Here is a 26227-nt window from a genome sequence, read left to right on the forward strand (position 1 = left end):
GACGTTAGGACGAGAGCGAAGTTTACGATCCATCTGTCTCAACGCCCCCGAAGACTCGAACGAGACGTTCTCCATTTTCGAGACTCTCGAATCTTTGTTTCCATCTGCAATACTTGTTACGAGCGTATTTTGCGTTCCTTTCTTGCTGTGAGTGGAGGAGATCCATTTCGCGCCAATGAACATTTATCGAATGTCGGAAAAATTCATTTACCGAGAAACACGTGTCTTTGGTATTTAAAATTTTTGTTGGAACTTTTCACGAGAGATCAAACTTGAATAGAAATTGTCGCTCTGAAGACTCTGAAGTTTGATTGTTTTATATATATAATTTTATAATTTATATATTTTATACATAATTTTATAATTTATATATTTTATATATTTTTTATATTTTAATTTATATTATTTCTATATTTATATATTTTACATATTTTTTTTATATTGTTACATACATCATATATCAATTTTAGTAGGTAAAAGTAATGCAAATAGGTACTTTCATAGGTACCTACGTGGTTGAAAATAAAGATAAATCAGATTTATTCAATTAGGAATTCACAGAAAAAAGTCCCAATACTAAAAGACATTAATCTCTAGATCACTAAGATCTCTCGCAATCACACGCTTAAGGCACGATCAATCGTTAAACACAGGAAGAAGTCTCTGTCTAACAGGAAGAGACCAAAGTTCCACCACAATAATTATTTTACAAAGAGATCGAAATTGAGAAGTAAAATAACTCAACATATTTTCAGAAAAAAAAAAATTTCCTTTCGTCGAACACACATGATTTCACTTGCAGTCAACTTCGATACAATCGTCGGCGCGCGGAGATTGTTTCTTGCACAATTCAAAGAGCGAAATCGATGGAACAGATGCAGATAACCCGGAGCTGCAGATCCTTCCAGGCTATAGTTTAACGAACTCGTAATAACGTGGGAGGCTCTCGCGTAAGAATAAAGAGGAGGCTCGATTGTAAGATGGAGGCGTTGGACGGGCTCGTGGGAAATTTTCATTTCGTCCGGGAAGTTTTCGCGGTCCATTGAAAGTTTAAGGAGCTTTCACGGAACGACGACTTCATGGTTGGCGTATGTTAATTTATGAGCGAACTGCATTACCGTCGGTAATGTATTCAGTATTCACCTGGAGATAGAGAAAACGAGAGAGAGAGAGAGAGAGAGAGAGATAGAGCCTATCTAGGATTTTGATCTATCTATCTATAGATTTCTTTGTTAGAATTTCACTGCGCGTGATGGGTCATTGTATCTCTGCGTTTGTTATCTGAAGCGTGCTCTTATCATTTGTTTTCACACACGTTCGAGCCTTTGCAGTTTTTTGATGAAAAAGTATACAAAATCATTTTTGAAGAAAACGAATTTGCGCCTTTATCAGGACTTGAAATTGCGTGATTTAAACTTAAAGCACATATCCACGTGTGCTATAATTTGATCAAACTTCAGTATAAATACTGGTTACAATGAAACGTCAGAATACGAGAATATCGCATATGGGAAGCTCGTGATCGAATCAGTGTGAGTTACTTTTGATTGAGAACAATTTGTGCTATGTATCCTCTTTGTCTTTTTCGGCAAAGAGAATTTCAGCCAGTAGGACACTTTAGTCATTATTATACGATCACTGTAATCGTTGTAACAAAACTGTAACGATTAAAGCTATTAAAAATATTACTAAAATAACATTACTGTTTAAACGATTAGAAATGATAATTGAATTGTTCCATCGACTGATAGTTTTAACAACAAAAAGATATTTGTCCAAGCAATTTTCATAGGAAGTTCAATTGTTACACTAATTGACTACTGAGCCTGTATATGTATTAATAATTATAGTATTCTTAATCACTGTTTCGAAGAATATTTCGACACCAAGTTGCACGATCTTTAATAAATATAGTATTCTTAATCACTGTTTCGAAGAATCAAATTCGACACCAAGTTGCACGATCTTTCTCTACAAAGCTACGTCATTTTCAATTGTCGACAATTCTTCGTTGTCACTGGTTGCAGTCACGTGCTCCAGTCTAACTAAACTAAAAAATAGTTTCGCCAAGAAAGTAGATAGCAGTAAGTAAAATAAGCAATAGTTTCGTTTTAAAGAAATTAAATGTAAAAATTCGAAACAAAAGAATCCATATCTCAGTAATTTTAACAATCAATCAATTCCAAATCTCGATAATTTCGATCTCGATGACCTCGAGAGCTTATTCAGAGATCGGTTCACGATACGCAGGTTCATGAAGGGGGCAGGTCGTTGGTGAGTTTCTGCCTGTTCTTCGGCGGTACGTCCCTCCTCACCATGTCGTGCACGTTGTTGTCGAGCGGCGTCTGGTGCTTGCTGGTTCGATTGCCGGTGATCCATCTGGTACAAGGGCCGGCGAGTATCCTGGTGGTCTTGACCGGTTACATGGTGGTCGCAGGAGCGATCACGTTCCCCGCCTCGTGCCTCCTGTACAGGGAACACAACGTGACCGAGCCTCATCGCCCTCTGCTCCCGGTAAGCCTTATCCATCCTGCTTTTTCTCCGACGATCACACACTCCCTTTCTATCGCGGCGCGAGCGGCTAATTAAGGAAACGCCGCGATCACGTAAGAGCGCGGGATAATTGAAGGGCTTCCGGTAGGTTTACCGTCTACAGGGGAACGCGCCTCGCCGGGAATTGGACGAGCTCACGACTGTGAGTTGCGAGGGATGGGATAGTCGCGTGTTCCCTCTCGCCGCGATAGCGAAAGTGCTTTCGCTGGATTTCTGCGGGAATTGTGGCTGAGAGTTTGTCGTATTAGGTAGATCAGTTGTTCGGCTCAATGATCAAAGATGATAATTATTTTCCTGGAAATTTTTCCAAAAGAAAAAAAACAAGGAACGTTATTTGAGTTGAGGATATGAATCTCAGAAAATGCGAGGAAAATTTTAAACTTACTCGGATTTATAAATTATAATTGGTTATAAATTATATGGTTATCGTATGAATTGTTTGGCCACTCTTATACTTTGTACTTTGGTTAATTACAAGTGACAGAATATTTTTTTCGTTGTTCATTGATGACAGAAATTCTGTCGCGCTGGCTTGTGTAATAGCCATCGACGAGGGAGATTTATTTCATAGCAGTTACCAATGAGGAAAACTCTAGTTCGTTCGCAATAAAGAACAAAATTCGCTTCCAAACGATTCTCCGCAGTCGCGTTAAAATATTTTAAAAGAATCACAGAGATATTTGCTGACATGAATCTCGTGGTGATAATTATATTGAAAAAAGAGCATCGAAATAAATTCCTCTCGTCAATAATCGTTATTAGCAACGAAACTAATAACCATTATTCGTGATCAAAGACACTTCAGTTGAAAAAATAATTGCTACCCTGTATTCTTTTTATTTTGGTTACGATCAAAAGCTTTCGCTTTTTGGGAAAATTACTGATAACTGTTTCACTAGATTTTTTGAAGAATCGAAAGATTCAATCTAGGGAAAAGAAATTTATTTCGAGTATCAAGTGTTCTCCGACGCAAAGATAGAGCTCTATCGATAGAATTCAGAGAGAAACGACTCGGACGTTGTTCCGTTACGCCGGGATAGAGAAGAATTTTTCAGAAAATTTTCACGAGGATCGCGAAAACGAAAGGGACGACAGATCGAATTCCGCGGCGAAAGCTTGAACAACGGCATCGTCTCGCGCGGTTCCACCACTCACGGATGGAATTAATAAAAATTATCCACGTTGGACGAGGACTTATCTCCCCTTTCAAAGCCGAAGGATACTCTAATGGAAGTCGACTGAATGTTCAATAATTCTCGAAACCGTGCGTCAAGTGCACGACGTGAAAGAAACAGGCTGTTCGTCGAATCGTCGCACGATTCCAATACGTTCTCGCAGAGAGAGATCAATATCCTTTGACGTCGTATCAATCTCTCGGCCTGGGCATTTACCGATTCCGGTGATATCGTCGCATCGACGTCGGTAGAGAATAAAATTTTTCGCAAACACTATCACGTGAGTGGAGGATCAATTCCAGCCGACGTATCGGGTACCTGTTATCTTCTCCTCTCTTCCGTGAAGTTTGTCGCGCGAAACATTCCCCTCCCCTCCTACGAAATCGTTCGAAACGTTTTTCGAATTTCAAACACATTTCGCCTAATGGCCCAAAACAATCGAATCTATCGTTTCGTAGATTTTGTTTGGAATTCGAAGGAGAATCCGAATTTTTTTCTAGCTTCGCTAAGCTAGAAAATTGATGAACGTAAATCTTTCTCCGTGAGAGGATTTCATTTATCTGCTCACGTCGATTTAATTTGTACGTACAAACGCGAAACGTGAAATTCGCCAGTAAATTTTAATTCTCAGTCTTTCATTTTCAATAACGAAATTCGAGTCGTTCGTCTTCCTGCCGTTTTAGTTCCGTGAGAAAAAGGAAAAAAAAAAAAAACTGAATTGAACGAGTAAAAGAAAAATGGATGAAAACTAATTAACGTTATTTAATCAACTTGTCGAAATTTATCCCTCGGAACTGCCTGATGTTTACAGTAACAAATTAAACACTCGTTAAAAACCCAGCAATAAATTCTCACGACGTATCACAAACACATATATCTTGCTATTTTTCGAAATCACGGAATCTAGATAAAAACCACGTCTGTGAAACGACTTCTTGGAATTTGCTTTCACTCGGGAAAAAAATAAATAAAATTTAATAACGTAATTATGATATATAAATTTATTGAAAATCATTACGTGAAATTAATGGATTAAAAAGAAGAACCCAGCAATAACTTCTCACGACACCACAAATACTTGTACATATTTCGGTACTTGAAATTTCCCAAAATCAGAGATAAAAACCACGTGTGTGAAACGACTTCTTGGAACTTGCTTTCACTCGGGAAAAAAATAAATAAAATTTAATAACGTAATTATAATATATAAATTTATTGAAAATCATTACGTGAAATTAATGGATTAAAAAGAAGAACCCAGCAATAACTTCTCACGACACCATAAATACTTGTACATATTTCGGTACTTGGAATTTCCCAAAATCAGAGATAAAAATCACGTCTGTGAAACGACTTCTTGGAACTTTCACGTTATTTTCACTCGAAAAAGAAAAAAATAAAATTTAATAACATAATTATAATATATAAATTTATTGAAAAAAAATTACGTGAAATTAATGGATTAAAAAGAAGAACCCAGCAACAACTTCTCACGACACCAAATACTTGTACATATTTCGATACTTGGAATTTCCCAGAATCAAAGAGCTTAGATAAAAACCACGTCTGTGAAAAACGATGTTTTGAAATTCGCTTTCGCTCGATCTGTTAAAAAGAATAAGATCCGACAGCGTGATTATAATATCAATTCATTGAAGAAAGATTAACTTAATGGGTTAAAAGAAGAAAAAAAAAAAAAAAAGGAAGGAAGGTAGATAGAGGATAGAAAGAGGCATTCGGATAACCGACAGGAGGACAAAGTGCGGGAGCGTGGCGTGATCGATCGCATAAACGCCACGCTGCCCGGCGTGGAACGCGTTCAATGGACCTAGGTACCCGTGAGAGACGTGATTCCGCGTCCTTGGCTCGTGTCCCGGTGGAAACTCGGCGGGAAACGCTGTCCTTCGGTGGCTGTTTGGCCCTGTGCTCGCGCGCGTCGCTCGGAACATCTGTTCCGAATGGCTTAAGAGCCGACCGGGACAATTCGTCCATGCAGCCTCCACTTCCGGCTCACGGTTCCAGCTCACGTTCCTGCGAGTCCCGCCCCCTGGCCTTCAACGATAATTTGGCTCGCTGCGCGGGCAAATTAATGGCGTTTACCGGCGTGTTTGCCGCGTTAAAAGCATCGACGCGCGGCGAAAAGAAGAGTTATGGACGATAATGGCGGACGAAGGCTTTCAAGGCTGAATCAAACGAGCGAAATTGCGTTAATAACGACCGGCGAGCGTTTTGCGAACGCTTGTTATTGAAACAACGACGGGCCACGGCTAAAATGGCTAAATGGCCCGGTGTTTTCGCTGTTTTTGTTCCTTCTTGGCGCGAGCCGGGCCAATATCGTCGACGATTGAACATATAAAGCTTTCAAGATTATGCGGGAACATTTGGTCGACTGTGGTACGAGTTTCTCGCTTCGTCCGGCGAATTACTTTGTGAACGTGTGTATGTAGTTTCTGTATCATTGAGCTTTTGATACTTTACTCTTTCGTGATTGCAAAAACTTGACACCGTGGGAGGGATGAAACATTTAGCAGCAATGGAAATGCAATTTAGCGAGAAGCAAGAGTACGTGCAGCCACTGTATTTCAGAGGCCGAAAATTTAGTACTTTATGCAATGTGAAGTACGTACGTTTCTATTATAAAACGCCTGTTAACACTAGAATTACCGACGACCGAAGCGTAAAATATCCATCAGCGACATTAAAGTGAAAAAAATAGAAAAGCTTTATGGTAACAATAACTTGCGCAAACTTTTATCTATGTATTTTACAAAAAAAAAAAAAAAGAATCTTTGAAGTCTCTGAAAATGCACTGTTTCGCATCTACGAAATTTCCAACGAAAATTGTAAATTGTAAGTGGTCGTTTTGATCACTTTAATAGTTCTGGTGTTAAGAATCGTACCATCCACGGTAAGTAGTGAGTTCAGCTAAAAAGTGACGGAATTTTGAGGGAAGTTTGAGGAGCAGGCGAATTAAACTTGCAAATAAAATTCCTCAGGGTTAGTACAGATAAATCTTTCCAGGTCTTTTCATTCACAAACTCCTGAGTCACAGGGACTGGAGCCTAGACTGTTTCGTGAGAAGGGTCTCGAACTTTCGACAGATTTTCCACTCTGCAAACTGGACTTTCCCCAGCAATCGTTCGAATTTATCTTTATGGGTCGGAATAAAGATGTTTCGACGCGATCCACTGCCACCGAAACGCGTTACGCGACGATATCGATTCCCGACGAGGGTACAAAAATAGGAATCGCTCTCGCCACAGATCACTAGCGATTTCATTGACGTTGAGGGTCGAAGGGTCCTCCTGGACCGATCGAAACAATGGCTTGCCTCGTTCCCGCGGTAAATTCGTAGACCATGCAAGATTTTCCGATCCCCAAACGTTTGCCATCTCTGTCGTCGACACGATGTTCATTTCTTCTCCTCCAAAATCTCAGGACGTCCTTTATTTTCGACAAATATAAGATTAAACTATAGATTAAATTTCATGGATACACGAAACGATTGTCAAAATTGTCAAACTGGTTAAACTCGTAAAAAGTGGATACAAATAATTTTGAATATCGAGGAAACTTTTTGGAACATTCTTTCTTTTTTTTTTTCGATTTATAGAGTTAGCATAGCTCTTTAAATTTGACAAATTGCAGATACATGGATAATTAATATCAAGCTTCTCACACTCGTTAAATTCGTAAAAAGTGAATACAAATAATCGCGAATCCCTTGGAACATCCTTTTTTCCCTTTTTGATTTATAGAGTTAGTATAGCTCTCAAAGTTACAGTTTTAGAGTTCTCTCTGAATTTGACAAATTACAGTTTCTCAAATCATCTGAGTGAAATTCTCGATCTCCAGATCTCCGGTTGTAGAAAATTCTGAGATTGAATATTTAAATCCGCACGGACACGAAGACTTATGGCAGATGGATGTACATATATTTCCCAAGAGTTTCATTGTCAAGATCGTATATTAAACCACGGTCGGTTTGTCAAACCCTCCTGGTCTTCGTTCCCATAAAGAAAAGATATTCTCGTGGATATCGCTTCGAGCGCTGGCTTGATTCTGCACCACAGGTACACACTGTAGTTGCAATAGTTTATAGAGTTTCGAGGGTAGTGAAGTATCTAAATAACATTAGGCTTCCCGAGGCACAGGCTAATTGCTGAAAGTTATAAATCTGGAAGGTTATTAATTGTACATTATTAAGCTCGCAAGCTGTGGAGAATCTTAAAAACTATTCTGTTGCAGCAAGTAGATACCACTTGTTAAAAGTTTCAGAGATCTCAAAGAAAATTGCTCGTAAAGTTTCGTATAATTATAAATTATTATGAGTTGCGATAGATGTGCGCGAGATGGTGAACGCTTAAAAATGATATTTAATTATATTTTACTGTACGATAGAAAAGAATAATATCTACGCTTAATAATAGAAAAATATTATAATGTAATCTAATATATATAAATATAAGATTGATATCCAAACTAAAGTATATATAAAACAAGTATTCAGCTTCTATGTATTTTCGAATTTCATAAAAAGCATGATAAAGTTTCGAAGAATTATAAGTTGCTAAGTGTTAGGTGTAACCTAAGTTGTGGGACGCTAATTCTCATAAATTGTGAGTTACTGAGATAGCGAATGCTTTAGAAAACTATTTCAGTAATGTGAGAATAAATACAATTCATTACACGTACTCAAACCAGAGTATGGACAAAAATCTCTACCAATACTTCTGTATCTTTAATTCCACAGAAATATAGTAGTTTCGAAGGATTATGAATTGTAAATTATTTACAATTATAGATGATAAATTTACGTGCGCAAGATGGCTTTAAAAAAATATTTTCTTATAGAAAGATCATTTATTACAGAAAGATTATAAAAAGATATTTTATTAGAAAGATCAATGCGCAATGATGCGCGTTTTAAATTTATTCTCACATGCTACTTCCAAACTGGAGTACACAAACAGATAAAACCTCCACGCGCAGGCATTGCTTCTTCACAACTCCGCAAAAGTATAAATTTCCATAAAAGTTCGCACTCTCGCTGCTATTACTAAGGGGATCATCCGCCCATTTAAATTCCAGCCATTAATTCCTTGTAAACTAAACTACAGAGCAGTTTACTAGAGTAATTAGCTGCATGCACCGTTGTTTTCGAGCGCCGGCCGATTTTCGAAACACGCCGCGCCACGCCACGAAAAATATCGGCGGGATTTTGTACGTAATTTCCACGGTGGAGCGCCAACGTTTTGCTGCCAATGTTTTCTTGCGTTGCGCCGTACCTCTTTCGCTGATAATGCCTGGGCATTATACGGTAGTTTAACAGACGCCGCCAGCGCGAGCGTGTGTGGCACGAACACACACGAGGCGCGCGCCTCCCCGATGCGCCACGAGCACGTCGGGGAACTTCATTACACTAACGTGCGTAGTGTAACAAACTCGTTACACGGTCGGTCGAAATCCCTTTGTCTAGGTTCGAAGTAGATTTTTCAGTTAAAGGCGTACCATTAACTGCGGCCAGATCCCCTTCCTCCCTCCCTGCTAGCTGTTTCTCTTTCTTTTCTCTCTCTCTCTATATATCTAGCTCTCTCTCTCTCTCCACGTTGAATCTTTATGAAACGATTCTCCCCGGGGGGAAAGTTCGCGTGCCGCTTTCGCCGCGCACGAACTTTCAAACGACGCGGGGTAACGATGTTGCTTTGGCTTCGTGTCTGTGTTTCACGCAGTTGGAAATTTCTCTCTCCGCTAGTAATTCTCCCGATAATCGCCACGGCGGAAACAGCCGTGGAAAAAGGCAGATTTCCAGCAACCTGCAACGAGCAAAGTTACGAGATTCGCAAGATACCTGGAGCTCGAAGGCCGCGGAGAGTTTCGATCGGGGAAAGAATTCATCAACGTTTTATCGGTGATCTTTGATCGGAGTTGACGATCGCGCTACGACCGTTAGCTGTTGGTCGTAAATAACGAATAAATTCTTACCTCAGTCGTTAGTTAAATATATACACTTTCATCGTTCATCGTTATTGATGAAATTCCTTTCACAGTGAAATTAGTGTCTTTTTGTTCTTGCGATAACGTATAAAGTGACGATAAGTGAGTCCATGAACAGTGAAACAATGTTAATTCAACGAAATGAAGTTTTTCCATTGTTGCCCGTTTATTTAGCGAATTTTTAAGGCGTTCGAAATAAATTATGAGTCGTTCTGCATCTCTCGATCAGGAACATACGTTTCATTTCGATGAAATATCCTGATACAGAGACTAATTGGCTCTTACTCCTACTATCCCTTCCCCACTAAGCAAGTGCAGTGATCGATGCAGTGGAGGGGATAGCGCTAGCGTTCGGGAAAGTGGGGGCAAAGGCCGCCAGTTAGCCACCTCTGCCCTAAAGCATCGACGCTTTATTATAATTTCCAGAATATATCTTCAATTTAGATGAAATTATAATTAAATTCGATGCAATAACCAATAATTGATAATCGACGATTAACACGATTAAATCAATCACCGATTAATTTCCATTAATCAATTTATTTATTAAACGATTGACTTTATTTATCGATTAAATCAATCGCCCATTCTCCGACGATTAAATTCCTTTAGCCAACGTTTGACGATTAATTGTATTCGTCGATTAAATCAATCGCTGATTCTATTAATCGTTGATTGATCAATTAAACGTTAATCAGTTAATCAAACTTAAGATTTTAATCGATTAATACCTAACCCTGTTTATGGTAATATAATTGATCGACAATTTGAATTTCAAATTTCGAAACTGCTCCTCTCTATGAAATGGAAGAAACGACTTGTCAAATTTTCTTCTGGCCTTGGTATTCTAAAATTCTGCGAAGTCTGTGCAATGGAATTTTAAATTGATAGCCACTTGTACGTTTGCTATCAATTAATATTGATAATTGACGTTTATTTCAATGTTTGCCTCGTTTCTGTCGTGCTTGTCTCATCTTTTCGACTTGAAAAAAAGTCCTGAAAAACAGACAATATTGCCGGGTATTCGATCGGTATCTCGTCTGCATGTTTTGAAACTCCGACGCGTTGAAAAATCGACGGCGGGACGGATTGGAAATTAATCACGTTTCATTATTAAATTCCGCGTCGCGCGGTAATTACCGCCCGGGCGTATTATTAACTCGCGTTGTGTCAATCGTCGTAGATTGACTTTTAATAGCTAATTTAGATTCAAATGTAACACGCTCTCGATAAATTCTTCCTTGCGCCAGGCGATATTTATGCATAACATTATCCCGCCGCGTAAAATCGTCAGCGTTGTACACTGTCTGTCAAAACTTTAAAGCCGTTATGCACGTTAAGAAAGGAACTTTCATTTCTTGAAAATGACTTCATTTTTCAAGGATGTAATTTTTAACATCTAAATACCGATATAGACTACAGACTATAATTAATTGAGTGTAATGAGAAATTAAAAACGAAAGAAAAGGAAAAGCACACAACAATTTATGAATAATTTATAATTTATTACAAGTGAGAAAATTCTTCATTATTTATCAATACAACTTCTACTATGTTAGACATTTTTTCAATTAATTTATTTCTTATTTTTTTCTGCATTATCTTTCAATATAACTTCTACTACTTTAAGCAGTCTTTTTCTTCAATTAATTTACTTAAATTATTAAACAATGTTATAAAATCTTTATGTTTCACATATCGAAAGCATGATCAGGATCATTATCCTGTTGCACCTGGTGAATTCAAACGCAAAAATATTTGCGCAAGTTCTAAATAAATACAAGTGGTCTTAAACTTCTGACCGGCAGTGTATATCTCATTTAGTGAATGTTAAATAATTTTTTCCAATCCTTTTGCCAAATTAATGGACACCACATGAAAATTGAAATTCATAGTCTCGTTAACGATTCGTTTGTTCGAAGATGCGCCGCGTAATCAATCGGGTAAACTTCCCACGAGTTGCGTGTTTTCAGAAGTAAATTTTTCGTTTCACACACTCGTCAGTCGTCGAATCCACCGACGTGAATCGTTACTTTCACTAACGAAGCCATCAATTTTCATTCGTCACATCCGAATTCCAGGCGTCGTTAAAATCTTCTAGCCTGCCCGGTGTTTACACACACGGAACGCGACAAAGGGTTTCGAAAGCGGGAATTAATTGACACCGATGCCCGGATCGTTTCTCGCGCCTCACTCAAAATCGAATTACAGTATTCCCCGGTTAAACGTCCGACTATTCCCATTTTGCACTACTTTATCGTGCGGCCATATATAACATATGATGAATGATACCAATATTTCGGCACTTTATGATTGTTTCAGACACACATCGAACAAAATTTTATATTGAGTAACAAATACATATCCAATTTATATAATGTATTAATACGATTGTAGAATCATACTCTGTGTATTATTAATTGAACTTGAAAGAGCAATGAAAAATGTGACAAGACCATCCGTTCAAAGTTTCCACTCAATTTACAGGAATTTCCAATAAATTTTCCAAGAAATTTAGATTAATGACAATCATTTGGTAATTATTATAATGTGTTGCTTCGTTTAGTTTGAAAGCATGCATGTGTTGAATTTAAAACAGTCTAAATAAATTGTCAGAATTTTAAATTTCTTCGCAATGAAATAATGTAGCAAACGATACTGGAATTCGCCGTACGTGCCTATGGTTGTTCGTTCATGCCCACTCTTTCTTTCGGTGCAGAATACACCTCTCTTAAGTGTCCGCCACTGTGGACGCTTAACCTCGACTATTGTACCGCGAAGAATGTTCGACGGAAACGATGAAATTGTCGTCCACTTTCGTTAAGCTCGTCAAATCGTCCAACGCGATTTTCTTCAAACATTTTTCACCCGTGGTTGCTCGTTTTATTTCGATGAGAAATAAAAAATAAATAAATAAATAAAAAAAAGGCTAGCGATCGTGTTTCTCTGTTGTTTTTCAATATTTGGTAATAGCGCGGGAAGCGTTGCCGCGGTTTTCACACTCCCCCTGTTGCTCGATTTCACACCGATCGTGCCGCTGCGCCGATGTTTACAATCAGTCACGCGCTTGGATTTTTAATCCGCGTTCGACAAGTCGCGAGGGGGCAAGTTCGTTGAAACGTCGAGCTCGGCGGAAATCCGCGGCGCGAGATCGCAAACACGTCGCGTCGAGATTTCCTCGGTTCGTTCATCGCGATTGAGAGCGCGGGAACATGGTGTTGATTGATGCTATACTGCGGCGAGTAGAATGGTCGCTCGATGGTCGGACACGTGGACGAAAACGAAGGAATTCCATGGTGTTATCGTCGCAGTTTTTCGTGTTAACGTCGAGCGAGATTCGTTGCATAGGAATTGGGATGAAACATAGAAACCACGAGTGAGGCTCGTGATAAGTTTGTGATATATTATCCTAGAAAAATAAGCATTTATTTACAAATCGAAATAAAGTGTTAGTGATACATTTATTTGTCATAAATCATTTTTGTTCGCTGATCAATCGAAATCTAGTTTACTTTGATTTTCATATTTAATTTGAAATATTGATCTTCGGCGATACACGTGTTTTAAAATTAAACTATTTGGGTCGCCTCGGTAAAATTTCAATGTTTCAAAATTGTTTTAACGTGATCTTCAAAATCACCCTCATTTTACAAAAATGGCGAAAATTGTCAATAACGATGGAGATTATATCATAGATTAAAACTTTATCAACTCTTAAATAAAAAAATGATGATGTTGAAAAATGACATTACTTATCCCCTATTAGAGGGTAACTTTTTCTATAGATTTCTTTCTATATAATTTTTTCTATAAATTTCGTCCTGAACCTGTTTCTGATCTGAACGATCCGATCGACCATCCGAATTAATCGTGATATTTCACGCGGGGCGAGTAGCTGCGAACGAGGAGGTGGCTTATTCGCGAGTAATTCAGCACTCGTTGGGAGGCGATAAGGCAGCGAGACAACAGGCGACAGAGAGAACGACACGTTTTATCAAACGTTCGCCGCACAAACGAAGTCACCGCGCGTGTATGTACGTATGTACATGTACAATACGTGTACAGAGATTATATCGCGGAGTGGTAAGGAAACAAACGCGTCGACATCAGCCAATGATTCAGAGATGGACAAGGGTTAGCGCGCGGGGTTGGCCGAGACAGATGGTGAAACGATGATATCTCGCGAGACAAATGACGCCGGCAAGATCGGCTGGTTAAACGTCCCGCAAGTATAATAAATCCCTGTATGATCAGATAATTAATTCACCTGCAGCTGCGTCTCCGAATATATTCACGCGGCAGAATGGAGGGTAGAGTGTCTCAGTGTGTCTCAGAGTGCCGGCGATTAAGAGTGATTTAGCAACCTCTCGAATCACTTTCCGAAGGAAACGTGCTGTTAACACCATCGTCGCTGACGATTCCATCTTTCCAGCTTTCCTACTTCCGTAGATTGGACTTTCGTCGTTCAGCACGACACTCGAGTAAACAGCGGAACAGTCTGTTTTGAGAAATGTTCGAATGCAACATTATTTTTAAGTTACTTTTTTAAAGTTACATTTCAGAGATAATCTGTTTGCAAAACAACGAAATTATATTATCAAGTATATCACGTAAAAGTTCAATTGATTTATTTCCAATTAAATGATTTATTTGTTATTTCATGAAATAAATTGTTTATTATTTCATAAGGATCTGTGCGTTTTGAAATATTCTCAAGTAACATTATTTTTAAATTACTTTTTTAAAGTTACATTTCAGAGATAATCTATTTGCAAAACAACGAAATTATATTATCAAGTATATCACGTAAAATTAATGTATTTCCAATTAAATGATTTATTTGTTATTTCGTGAAATAAATTGTTTATTATTTCATAAGGATCTGGGCGTTTTGAAATATTCTCAAGTAACATTATTTTTAAATTACTTTTTAAAATTTATATTTCAGAAATAATCTGTTTGCAAAATAACGAATTGTGTTACGAAGTATTTCATATATGAGAGTTAAATTAATTTATTTTTAATTAAACGATTTTATTTGTTATTTTGTTTGATTTTGATGAAAGTAACTGGTTCCTCAACGTTTATATTATCTACTACTAGCTACGCTTATCTACAGACAAATGTTGAAATGGATATCGTTCGATTTTTTAATGTCGAAATTTAGAAGAAATTTAGATGTGCTCCACGATTATATACTAATGTAAAATATAATGCTCTCCTTCTGGTTTCGTCATCAGTAGAAAGACTATTCTCATTTGCGACTTTAACATATATCCCCAAATTTTGTATCATTAGTAGACCAAATGTTTGAGGAACGAGACTTATTAAAAGCGAAGACAAATTTCTGCCCTGATAACGCACACTATAATTGTTTCGATTTTCACTGATTATTTCTCTTTTCATTCGAAATTATTTCGAATTTTGTTTTGCTTTCATTAATATTTATTTCGATTGTTATTTTAATGGCAAATTTTCAATTGTCAAATAAACATCATTTCCTCAAACAGCTTTTTAATTTATTATTCTCCGAATTATTTGCCTATTATTTGCGTACTCTCCGAATTATTTGCGTAATTTCAGATTCCTTTAATCAATCAAATGAGCTACACATCATTAATTGAAATCCATTATCTGCCAAATATTAAAGAACATCGTTTGAAAAATTTACTTACAAATTATCGAAATAAATTTCGCCCAGATCTGCCGTGAAACTAGATTATTTACCGTATGCAACAGCAAATTACAGCATCCTTTTACGGTCCTCGATTATTGTATGTTATTGTCGATGTTATGTTGTATTGAAGGATGTTCAAGAGTTGTGCGTAGTGTTGGCAAGTCGTGGATTTAGCCAGAATTGAGGTTTATATGTCTCAAAGAGAGAATGGAATTCTCTATATCTCGTTTCGAAAGAATGAAATTATTTTCGATGATCGTCGTCGGATATCAGTTGAGAATGAATTCCTTCAGAGTTGGAAAGATGAATTGGACTGAATGGCGAGATCGATATTGGCGGAGCGTAATTTGAAAGATTGGGGATGGAAGTTTGAAGTATCAATTTAATCGTGGCGACATTTACGCTCGTCACAAAGTAATTTCTGGCCAATATTGTAATTATCATCGACAGCGATGGCTGACCAAGTAACACAGGAGATAGAAATTTCAAATATCAATTTAATTAAGTGATATTCGCACCATGAAGTTCGTCAAATTTATTTAATGACTATACACGTAACGACGAGGCACACACGTATGCGTCGAAAACGCATGTGTCGTTATCTGCAGCCAGATCAATACACGTTGACGGCAGAGCGAGACAAATACAGTGAAAAGAGTGAAAGCCAGAGTAGAAAAATCAAAAGTCAGTCAGAGCGAGTTGTCGAGAATCGTCGTTGAAATCCTGTATATGCTAATTAATAAATCATTCGCGAGATTATTCGTCATACTGTATGATAGTGTACTCTAACATAATATTTTATGTCCGTGGCTGTAACAGATGAGTTCTACATCTTTGTTTTGATTGAAATACATGTAAAATACCTGCCGAAAAATTGATCTCAAAGTCAACAAAATTTTTTTCTTCTTCTTGCATTTTATTCTACTCACCACAAAGGTCAAACTTTTTCAAGGACAGTGCAAGTACGACAGGTTCTTTATATGAAATCGAAGATGTAGAATTTATCTGCGATAGCTTCTCGGACAAAAACTTTTCTCTCCACCCTGTACACTGGAGACGAAACTTCGAAAAGTCGAATGCTTGAAACTCGAAACACTTAAACATAATGATCATCCGCGCTGCAAGCGAATGTTGCCTATCCAAAGTAAGCAGTAAATAGAAAATTTCGTCAGCCACTGCCAGTGAATGCGTTGAACGTCTCTTGGCAAGATATAAATTACATGCTTCGCTTTCTGTCGAGTAATTTATGGCCCTTGGACCAGCCACCTTCTTCAGACACGTTTCTCGATGGATGCACATACATACGTAGGTACTTACGTTCGCAGACTCTCCCGGCATGCGTCTTGTGTATGTGTGTGTATGCCCGGTGTACAGCAAGTATTCATCAGTATGCAGGTATCGGTATTATAGATCACGTTCAGGATTACCTGAACGTATCACGGAGGAGGAATCTAAGCATCGGTCGATCGAGGCAACCATGTCAATATTACCCTAGGTTATAAATCAACCGGACACGGCGAAACGATAGGCGGCTTATTAGGGGATGATGACCTGCCTCGGACATAAATTCCACGCCGCGAGAAATCTTCGAGTCGCGTGATTTAATAAACACTGTAGAGATTTCTACTATTTAATAAACACTGTAGAGGAAGTCACTTTCAGGGGGAAGATTTACTATTTTATTGTTTTACTATATTATTAGACTATAATTATACTATATACTATATTATACTATAATTATACATATTATATAATTTTATATTATTATATAAATTATATATTTTATACTTATGTAAACGTAAATTTTATTTTTTTTATTATTTATACCAAAATAAAATTTTATACTAAAGAGTAAAATTTTATACTATTATATAATTTTTATATTATACTATAATTATATTATATTATTATACTATATTATTATATATAATTATTATACTATATTATTATATATAATTATTATTATACTATAATTATATTATATTATTATACTATATTATTATATATAATTATTATTATACTATAATTATATTATATTTATATATTTTATTTTATATTATTTACATTTGTATATTTTATTTTATATTATTTATATTTATATATTATTATATTATATTTATATATTTTATTTTATATTATTTATATTTATATATTATTATATTATATTTATAATACAATATTAGAGTCCGTCTTGGCGACGAGCGTGAATGAGAAATAAATACCCCGAGCTTTTTAATTTACCACTCTCCTCGACAAGATGTGTGTAAATGCACGTAAATGAGATATGTTCCCGGTATTAAGGACTTTGGTGCAAAATAGTCTTCTTATGGTCGGCGTATGATAAGGCGAATTGAGGTTAATGTGGAAACGAGGTTAATGAATTTTTTAAAACCACTTAATTCACTAAAACGAGAAAGAAGTGTTGGTAAGTTGTGAATCGCAGAAGATTTTGATGGAACGAATTGTAAGAATGTTGAGGTTGTTGCAAACAAAAAGAGTAGTGTAATAATCGAAAATCGATTTTAGTGGACGAATTCTTTAACGTTTATTTAAAAAGTATGTCGTATGTCGAGTTTCTTGAATTGTTCGTAAAATTTCAATTCCTTCTGTCACTTTGTTAGGACAGTTTTGTCATCTCTTGTGTTAGTTTGACGTATTTTTCGTACAAAATGAGACTCACATTAACATTGAAACTATTATAATTTCCTAGAAAAAAAAAATTGGACTATGTAACAGATGACAATGTAAAGACACTTTTCTCGAAGTTGTTATAAACTTTCATAGCGCGTAAAAACATTGAAAACAATGTTCCATGATTTAGTCTACGGCGAATTTAAAGATCAGAGCCTCCACTTTATGACGATGTCTCAGAAACGATTTAACATTTTTTCTTCGCCAGTTTATTGAATTGTCATCTAAACTTAATACTCAAAGTTCAATAAAACGGTAGAAGAAAATCGTATGCCAAGTTTTGGAGGGTCATGGCAAACAGGAGATTTCACTCTTCAAATTTATTGTAGATTCAAGTGTGAAGAAATTTTTTTAACGTACTATAACAATTTATAACATTTTCGAAGAAAGAAGTACTGCTGCTTGATGCAAAAAAATCTTATAGAATAAAATGAGCAATGTGTTTTTAAAAGGTTTCTAGAGGTTTCAAGCTTTAAAACAAGGCCAAGTTTATTATTGCATGATTCCTTCTTGTAGTATTGGTTCTGTTTGCTGTCATTAAAAGAATTTGCAAATTGAACTATTTATTGTCTCACGGTAAGTGTCAGTTTTTTCGCCATTGTGTTGATTTGACTCAGGGGACGAAATAATTGAGGAAAATAGAAGACGGGTTAAAACAATTATCTTTCATGCACTTCACGATTCTCTAGCAATGGAAAATGTGCAAATCGTCGATTCTCGTTCGCGTATCCTCGTTCCGGACACGCGCAAATTCGATCGTAGGATCGGATCTCTTTTACGATCTCTTTACGATCTCGTTTCGCTCGATGCGATCTATAAGAAAAATAATTCGTTTGCTCGTTAATCTTTTATCGCCTCAGAGCTGCTCCATTTCAACTCGGCGTTCAAAGCTTTATAAAGCGTTTCCTCCCCTTTAATCGAGAAGAGAAGAGGAGAGAAGATCGATATATTCTTCTTGAATATAGGACGACTAATCGCGAGAACCTTTCTCCCTCTCTCTCTCTCTCTCTCTCTCTCTCTCTCTCTCTGAAGCGTGCTAATCTACAAAAGCACCATGTTTCTGTTAATTTTATAGCTCCACGGTTATGGTGTTTATAGTGAACTATACATTTATTATCTACAAGTGATTACAACTAAACGAATAAAATAACGAGATAAAACTCAAGACACGTCCTACAAGCTCATCGGTGACCACACACTCGTTCGTCGTTCACCTTCTTCTCTCTAGCGTTCTAGCACCTTCTCCTCCATATCTTCCTTTGTTGTTCACACATTCTCACACACCTCTATCTTTTATTTTCCAAACCAATTTACACTATCGGCAAGTCAGGGTCCCAATTCCACCAACAGTTTCCAATTTTTTCGTCACGGTCATCGAATTTTTTTTTTTAGAAATATTCTCGCAATTTATCTCTCGGAGTGAGGATGTCGCGGACCTACCCGGTTTTCTCTATCTACCCGCATCATCCCTGCTCTAATTCACAAGTACAAATCGATCCGAGTTACGGGCCTACAATGTCTCAGACATCGTGAAATTGTTTTTCCTCTCTCTCTCTCTCTCTCTTTCTCTCTCTCTCTTTCTTTCTCTTTCCTTCTCTGCCATCTTCTTCCCCGAGAACCAAGATTAATGCAGTACGTGAAACGTTCGAGCCGGAATGAAAGCAACCGTAACGATATCAGGCACGAGCGACGTAGAGCGGAATAAACCGTGCAAACAGGCAGAGGATAACGCGGGGAGGTAGCGAGAAGAAGAACCTCTGGAAGAAGAACCGTCCCAGAACGAGGGAAGAATAGCCGGCGAGAGAGGAAACTGAAAGAAGGTCACGCTCCGCGCACAGACGCGGCTAGAACAGAGTGGAGGGAACGACGGTGGGTAAAAGGAACGATAGAAGGGAAACGAGAATGGGACGTGGTGGATGGGCGGCTGGGTGGAGAACACCTTGGGGACTCCCGGTGGTTTATGCACGAAGGCAATTTCGCGAACATCCAGACGGGAGAGAAAGAGAGAGAGAGAGAAGAGAAAGGCCGGCTAGCAGCGTGAAACGAGACGTCCGAGAATTCATTTTTTCCCTACCATTGGTTGACAGGAAATACAAGGAAGCCAAGGTGGAACGTACCACTTATGACGTGGATGGTCCAATCCAATGTGGCAAATTAGGAATTTCTAGAAATATTCGGCCGCTTGGAAAATTACAGTTGTTCATTTATATTATATAATAATTATATTATATTATATTACAAATATTATAAATATTGTAATATACTCTACCTAATAATTATAATATTATAATATATTATAATATAATTTACCTAATAATTATATTATAATATATTATATTATATTATATTATATTATAAATATTATAATATACTCTACCTAATAATTGAAATATTATAATATATTATATTAAAATTAAGAATTTCTAGAAATATTCGACCGCTTGGAAAATTACAGTTGTTCATTTATATTATATAATAATTATATTATATTATATTATATTATATTATATTATATTATATTATATTATATTATATTATATTATATTATATTATATTATATTATATTATATTATATTANTAATATATTCCACCTAATAATTATAATATTATAATATATTATAATATACTTTACCTAATAATTATAATATATTAAATTAAAATTAGGAATTTCTAGAAATATTCGACCGCTTGGAAAATTACAGTTGTTCATTTATATTGTATAATAATTATAATATTATAATAATTATTACATTATAATATTATAATAAATATTACATTATATTATAAATATTGTAATATATTATATTACAATTATAGTTGTTCATTTCCTGCAACAGTGGATGGTTCTTCGAACCCGAAGCGATATACGCAAAGATACGCGATCGACACCGATCGGCGAGTGTTCTCAACAAGTTACGTCGAAAGATCTCGCGTTCGTCGCGCGAATCAGCGCAAACGAGTCGATCGTTGACGTTCGCGCGTTCTCGCGCCAAACGAAATTACGTCGCGTTGTAAAACTGGATTCCGGGGTCGATTGGCCGACAACCGAGCGTTTCATCGATCACAGAGAGGCACAAAAGGCACGTTGGCCCGTCGCGAGGAGCAATCGTGAATGAAATCGTTCGTTTCGCGTGTTTGCACCGTGATCGGGGCTGCCACTCGATGATGGCACTTCGGTGTCGAACGTTCACGCGTGTTGTCTCGTAAAGAGATTAAAAAGGAAAAAAAGAAACGTCGCCGAAACGTATCGATTTTTATACCATTACTTAACGCAGCTCGACCCGTCCCCGAATCCTGACTCGATTTTGTCATCCAATAACGATACTTCAGTTTTTTTTAATTCAATATCTCTGTAATTACTTTCTTGCCGGATGCTGTGTGCGAGCTGCTCGATAAAGTTTCCTCTTTGTTGAGTGTAATACGCACGATACTAGGCAATTTTTGCTTTGTAATTAATTATGAGGAATGGTTCAGTCCTTGAACGATCTATCAAGTTTTTATATATATATTTTTTTGCTAGTCTGTCTTTGTAATTAATTATTAATAATGGTTCGCAACCATTCTATCTATATATTAGGTTGTCTGATAAATTCGTTCGTCTCTTTGAGAACATTGAAAGTATATATTGAATAAGAAGAAAGGAATGGTATAGACAAATGTTGCTTACAATTGTAAGTAAATACACGTATGAATATTTCAGGTATCGAGCATAATGTGAAATTGAAAATATAATGTACAAAATTTAAACCATTAAGAGCACTTGTTGTTACAGAAAATATTGGCTTTATAATTGACGAACGACTCGAGTTTATTAAAATATTTACTGTACCATTAACATTGGAATCGTTAATCGTTTCAACGCGTGAAAGACGTTCTTAATTACATAATTGGGAGAGCGCATATTGTACACGTGCAATATTTTGTTAAAAGAGACGGGACTTGATTCAAAGTTACTCAACCACATGATACGCGTCAATTTCGTCATTGATGAGGCGAAACGACACATATTGTTGCAGCCATGTCTTTTTTCCTCCCTTCTAGCACAAATGCAAAATATTTTCAATAAAGTCTCTCAATAATAATTCACGTTTAACGATGCGAGGCGTACACGATCCAAGGTATCGATTTTTCACGCCGCGCGTTTACCAAAAATCAGCGGTTGATGTCTAACGCTAGTGAAACGAGCGTGTGTTTGGTCAGACCGAGAGCAGAGCCGAACCCGTATTAAGTTAGTTAAACAAGTCGTACACCGTGTACACATGATCCTCCTTTTTTTTTTTTCCTCCCTTCAAACGGAAATGCAAAATATTTTCAATGAAGTCTCGATAATAATTCACGTTTAACGATGCGAGGCGTACACGATCCAAAGTGTCGATTTTTCACGCCGCGCGTTTACCAAAAATCAGCGGTTGATGTCTAACGCTAGTGAAACGAGCGTGTGTTTGGTCAGTCCGAGAGCAGAGCCGAACCCGTATTAAGTTAGTTAAACAAGTCGTACACCGTGTACACACGAGCCTTCCTTTTTTTTTTTCCTCTTTCTTTTTGGTAAACCTCGGCATCGTATCTCGGGAAATCGACGGCCGGATAAATTACATTCAAATTGCATTCCCTGCGTTTTAATCACTATTGAATGGCCGGCAGCCAATACGTTATTCGGTGGGGAAATTAACGTACCGGTGGAACTTTCGTTTGCGTCCCAGTTGCAGAGTGCTGGAGTGCGTGCCGTCGGCTGAATATTTCAGCGGACCGGAATACGGGAGAAGCGGGCTTAATTACGCGAGGCATCAATATTTACCACGTAGAGGCATCTTATCACGCGCAAAGATAAACGCGAGACGCGCGAGCAGCTTGCTCCCTCTCACTCTTTCTCTCTCTTGCTCTCTCGCTCTCCGTGCAGGTAGATAGGGTTACTTATTTATTCATCGCGACACAACGCGACGTAGAAGCTGGCGCTTTTAGCGCATACATAATACACAGCTTCTGCACGCTCCGTTTTCCACCGGCCGGCCTGGCCTCCTATTATTCCGCGCGGGGACAGTGAAAGTCCTTATTGTCTTTCCTTGGAGAAGTTGTTTGTTCCCCCGCTGTGAACGAGATTCTTGCTCGTTCTCAGTTTTCGGCCATTGTCTTCACCGGCAAAGTATTCGACGATTATCAGCGTTCCTCGAGGCCGGCGAATGTGGGACGCTCTGACGTTTCGTTTAACGATGTTTCTCGCACGCGCGCAACGCGATAATTAACGTTCACTTTGGAATTAAGAACTGGCGTATTTAGAGGGCGAATTTAGAAGGATGTCCACCTCTAAATTGCACCGCGACTCGGTGTACTTTATCAGAGGAGTGCTGTCAGATTTCGTTGCTCTCTTGGAGAATTTTTGGAGATTTGCTGGTTTTTTTTTATTGGTTTATTAATGGCAGTAAATTAATCGAGGTTTCTTTTCGAGACGATTTCATCGAAATAAAATAATTTGTAAATGGCGAAATGCAATGCACAGATTTTCTGAAACACTACGAATTTTCTATGTTTCCTTTTGTTTTTTTTTTTTTTTTTTTCATTTTCCAAATCGCGTTAGACGAGTATCACGTTATAGAAAGAGAGCTTCTGTATTGATTCTGCGCAACCTCGGAACACTAAAAGGTCTCTCTCAAAAAATACTCTCATTTGCGTCTACATATTGCTACATATGCACGTGTTTTTTTCACTTTTCGAAGCGATGCTGCAGTTGAGCTTTTGTCAAGATGTTCGGTATCGTTGTTCGCTAGGATCCATTCTTTCATGCGTTTCGTCGCACGATGGCACTCATCAACGGTGGTACGTTTTCATTTTTGGAAGTGGATATGAATACGGGGACGTTGAACAAGCTATTTAATCTACCGACTGCGGATTTCTATGCGTTTACGAGAAATATTTAAAATTAGTCTAAGAAACGTTCTATTTAGCCAGTTGTGTTAATCGAAATTTAAAAATATATAAAAATCCGCAATCGCAAGATAATTTCTGCAAATACTTAAACATATCATCACGCGCAATGCAATCATCAATATATTTATACTTTACACTTAAAAAAGAAACATATACCATTCAAATATTATTGTATTTAAGAAAAAAGAGATATTTGCATTTTTATTTCTAAAAACTGTATATTTCTCGCAACTGTTAGAAACGTAGGAAATCATTGAAACGAGAAAAACAATTACTCTTAGCCCCTAAATTTTGCATTTGAAAAATCTCCGCGTTGTTTCGTTGCAGTTTCAAAGGATCAGCGATCCCGAATCCTTTGAATTCCACGTCCCAGCAACGTTTCAGAAACAACATAAATCCGTTCTACGGAACATTGCAATTCGCCCTAATTAGTTTCATATTTAATAACAGGAGACGAAGGGCGAATCGCTGTGTGGGCGTTCCTTTTGCATCGAGATTGCAGCTGCCACGTATGAGCACGATGCATCTCGGGAATTACAGAAATTTCTCCGGAGTTGTAGCTCGTTGCCGTTGGAAAACTCGATTCCCCTTGATCACCTGTGTCCGACGCGTGCTATCCCGAGTTATATCTCGGTTCTCACTCGAGGTTCACAGCCTCGAACGTGCCGTCAAGCAGATTGAACCACATTCTCTTCTTTCGGCGAGACTTCTTCTCGCGTTCTGAACATCTGCTGGAACGTTTCTTCGCGCGTAGAGCGACTGTTGCTGTTAATCTTCAATTCGACGCTACATCGATTATCATTTTGTTACATTTGTTGAATAAGAAACGAAAAGTTTTCACGTTGGAAAATTGATATTGAATATGTATGAAATAGAAAAGCGAACGTACGGGGAATAATTTTCATTCTGATCATTACACCGTCATTCCCCTCTTATTTTGTATCATTTCGCTCTTAGTTTCCAAATTCAGAATATTCAGTTTCGAGTGTAATAGAATTTTCTCCAAATGAGAGAGATTTATGTGTAATTTTGGAACGGTAATTTTGGGTATCTATCTTGTTTCGTGTTATTAATATCTGAATTTCGCACGGCGAATGATTTAATAATACGAAACGGAGTGTATTGGGAAGTGTACGGATGAAGAATTGATTTTCTACTTATTAGTCATCCCTTTTACCCGCTAGCACGTATCTACTATTCTACTGCCCTTACTACCCAATCTATCTTTTACTTTTATACCTATTTATTCCTAATTTCTATCTTCATTATTTTTACCCATAATATCTACTTACTTTACTGTAAGTACTATATTTATATCTCATTATCTACCACTGTAATTATTGCATTTATACATTTATTATAAATATAAATATAAATATAAATATAAATATAAATATAAATATAAATAATTTATTATAAACATATATTATAAATTATACAATTTATATAATGTCTCCGTCTTCACTTTGACGCTTGCTCTCGTTACTTTTTCATTTTTCTTCTTTTGGGAAAAAGAAGAGATTTTATCTGTTTCTTTCTTTCTTTTCTTTTTTCTTCTTTTTTTTTTTAATAACTCAAATTAAATTACTGCCAGTATGTACTCTCTTCATCCGAAACCGACTTTTGTTCGCCAATCCTTCCCAACTAATCGATTCGGCCCGATAAATCGAGCGACACCAGAGAAACGGCATTATTACACGCTTATTAGCTCGATAAATTCGCCTGTCGATAGTTCTCCATCGTGGAACTTTTGCATATTCGATCCTCGGGAAGAAGAACTCCGACCAGTCTCTTGCATAAATCCTTTGTTCGGCCGCCCTTTCTCCGGATTCCATCGATGCGCGCACGTCTCTCTTGTCCTTTCTTGCCCTCTCCCCCCCTCTCTCTCTCTCTCTCTTTCTCGACGTTTGCCTCCTGTTGCGCGCGACAACCGCTTCATGCATCTTTGGCGAACCGAGAGAGCGTTCTCCCCCTCTGTTCGTCGACAAATCAAGGTCCAGCCAAGGACTTCGAGTCTCCGATCGTCTTCCAAGATTCTCTCTCTCTCTCTCTCTCTTTCTCTAACTCGCGAGAATATACGACCGCGTCGAGACGACGGACTGACGAATAATTCACGAATTAAAGCTGACCTCCGCTGGTCGAGCTCTCTCTCTCTCTCTCTCTCTCTCTCTCTCTCTCTCTCTCTCTCGGGTTTACTATCTGACTCGCGAGT

At 37.4% G+C, this 26227-nt stretch overlaps 1 protein-coding gene across 1 annotated transcript in view; it reads left to right on the forward strand.

Moving 5' to 3' along the window:
• Window positions 1-2262: 2262 nt before the first annotated feature.
• LOC122531855 overlaps window positions 2263-26227 on the forward strand; it is a 33790-nt gene continuing 9825 nt past the window's right edge. The window contains exon 1 of the mRNA XM_043660120.1: window positions 2263-2514. Within this exon, the coding sequence (XP_043516055.1) occupies window positions 2317-2514 (198 nt within the window). The 5' untranslated portion in view covers window positions 2263-2316. The remainder of the gene's footprint in view (window positions 2515-26227) is intronic.

Source organism: Frieseomelitta varia, unplaced genomic scaffold (genome assembly GCF_011392965.1).
Source record: "Frieseomelitta varia isolate USP_RPSP 00005682 unplaced genomic scaffold, Fvar_1.2 scaffold_418, whole genome shotgun sequence".
NCBI classification, from domain to species: domain Eukaryota; kingdom Metazoa; phylum Arthropoda; class Insecta; order Hymenoptera; family Apidae; genus Frieseomelitta; species Frieseomelitta varia.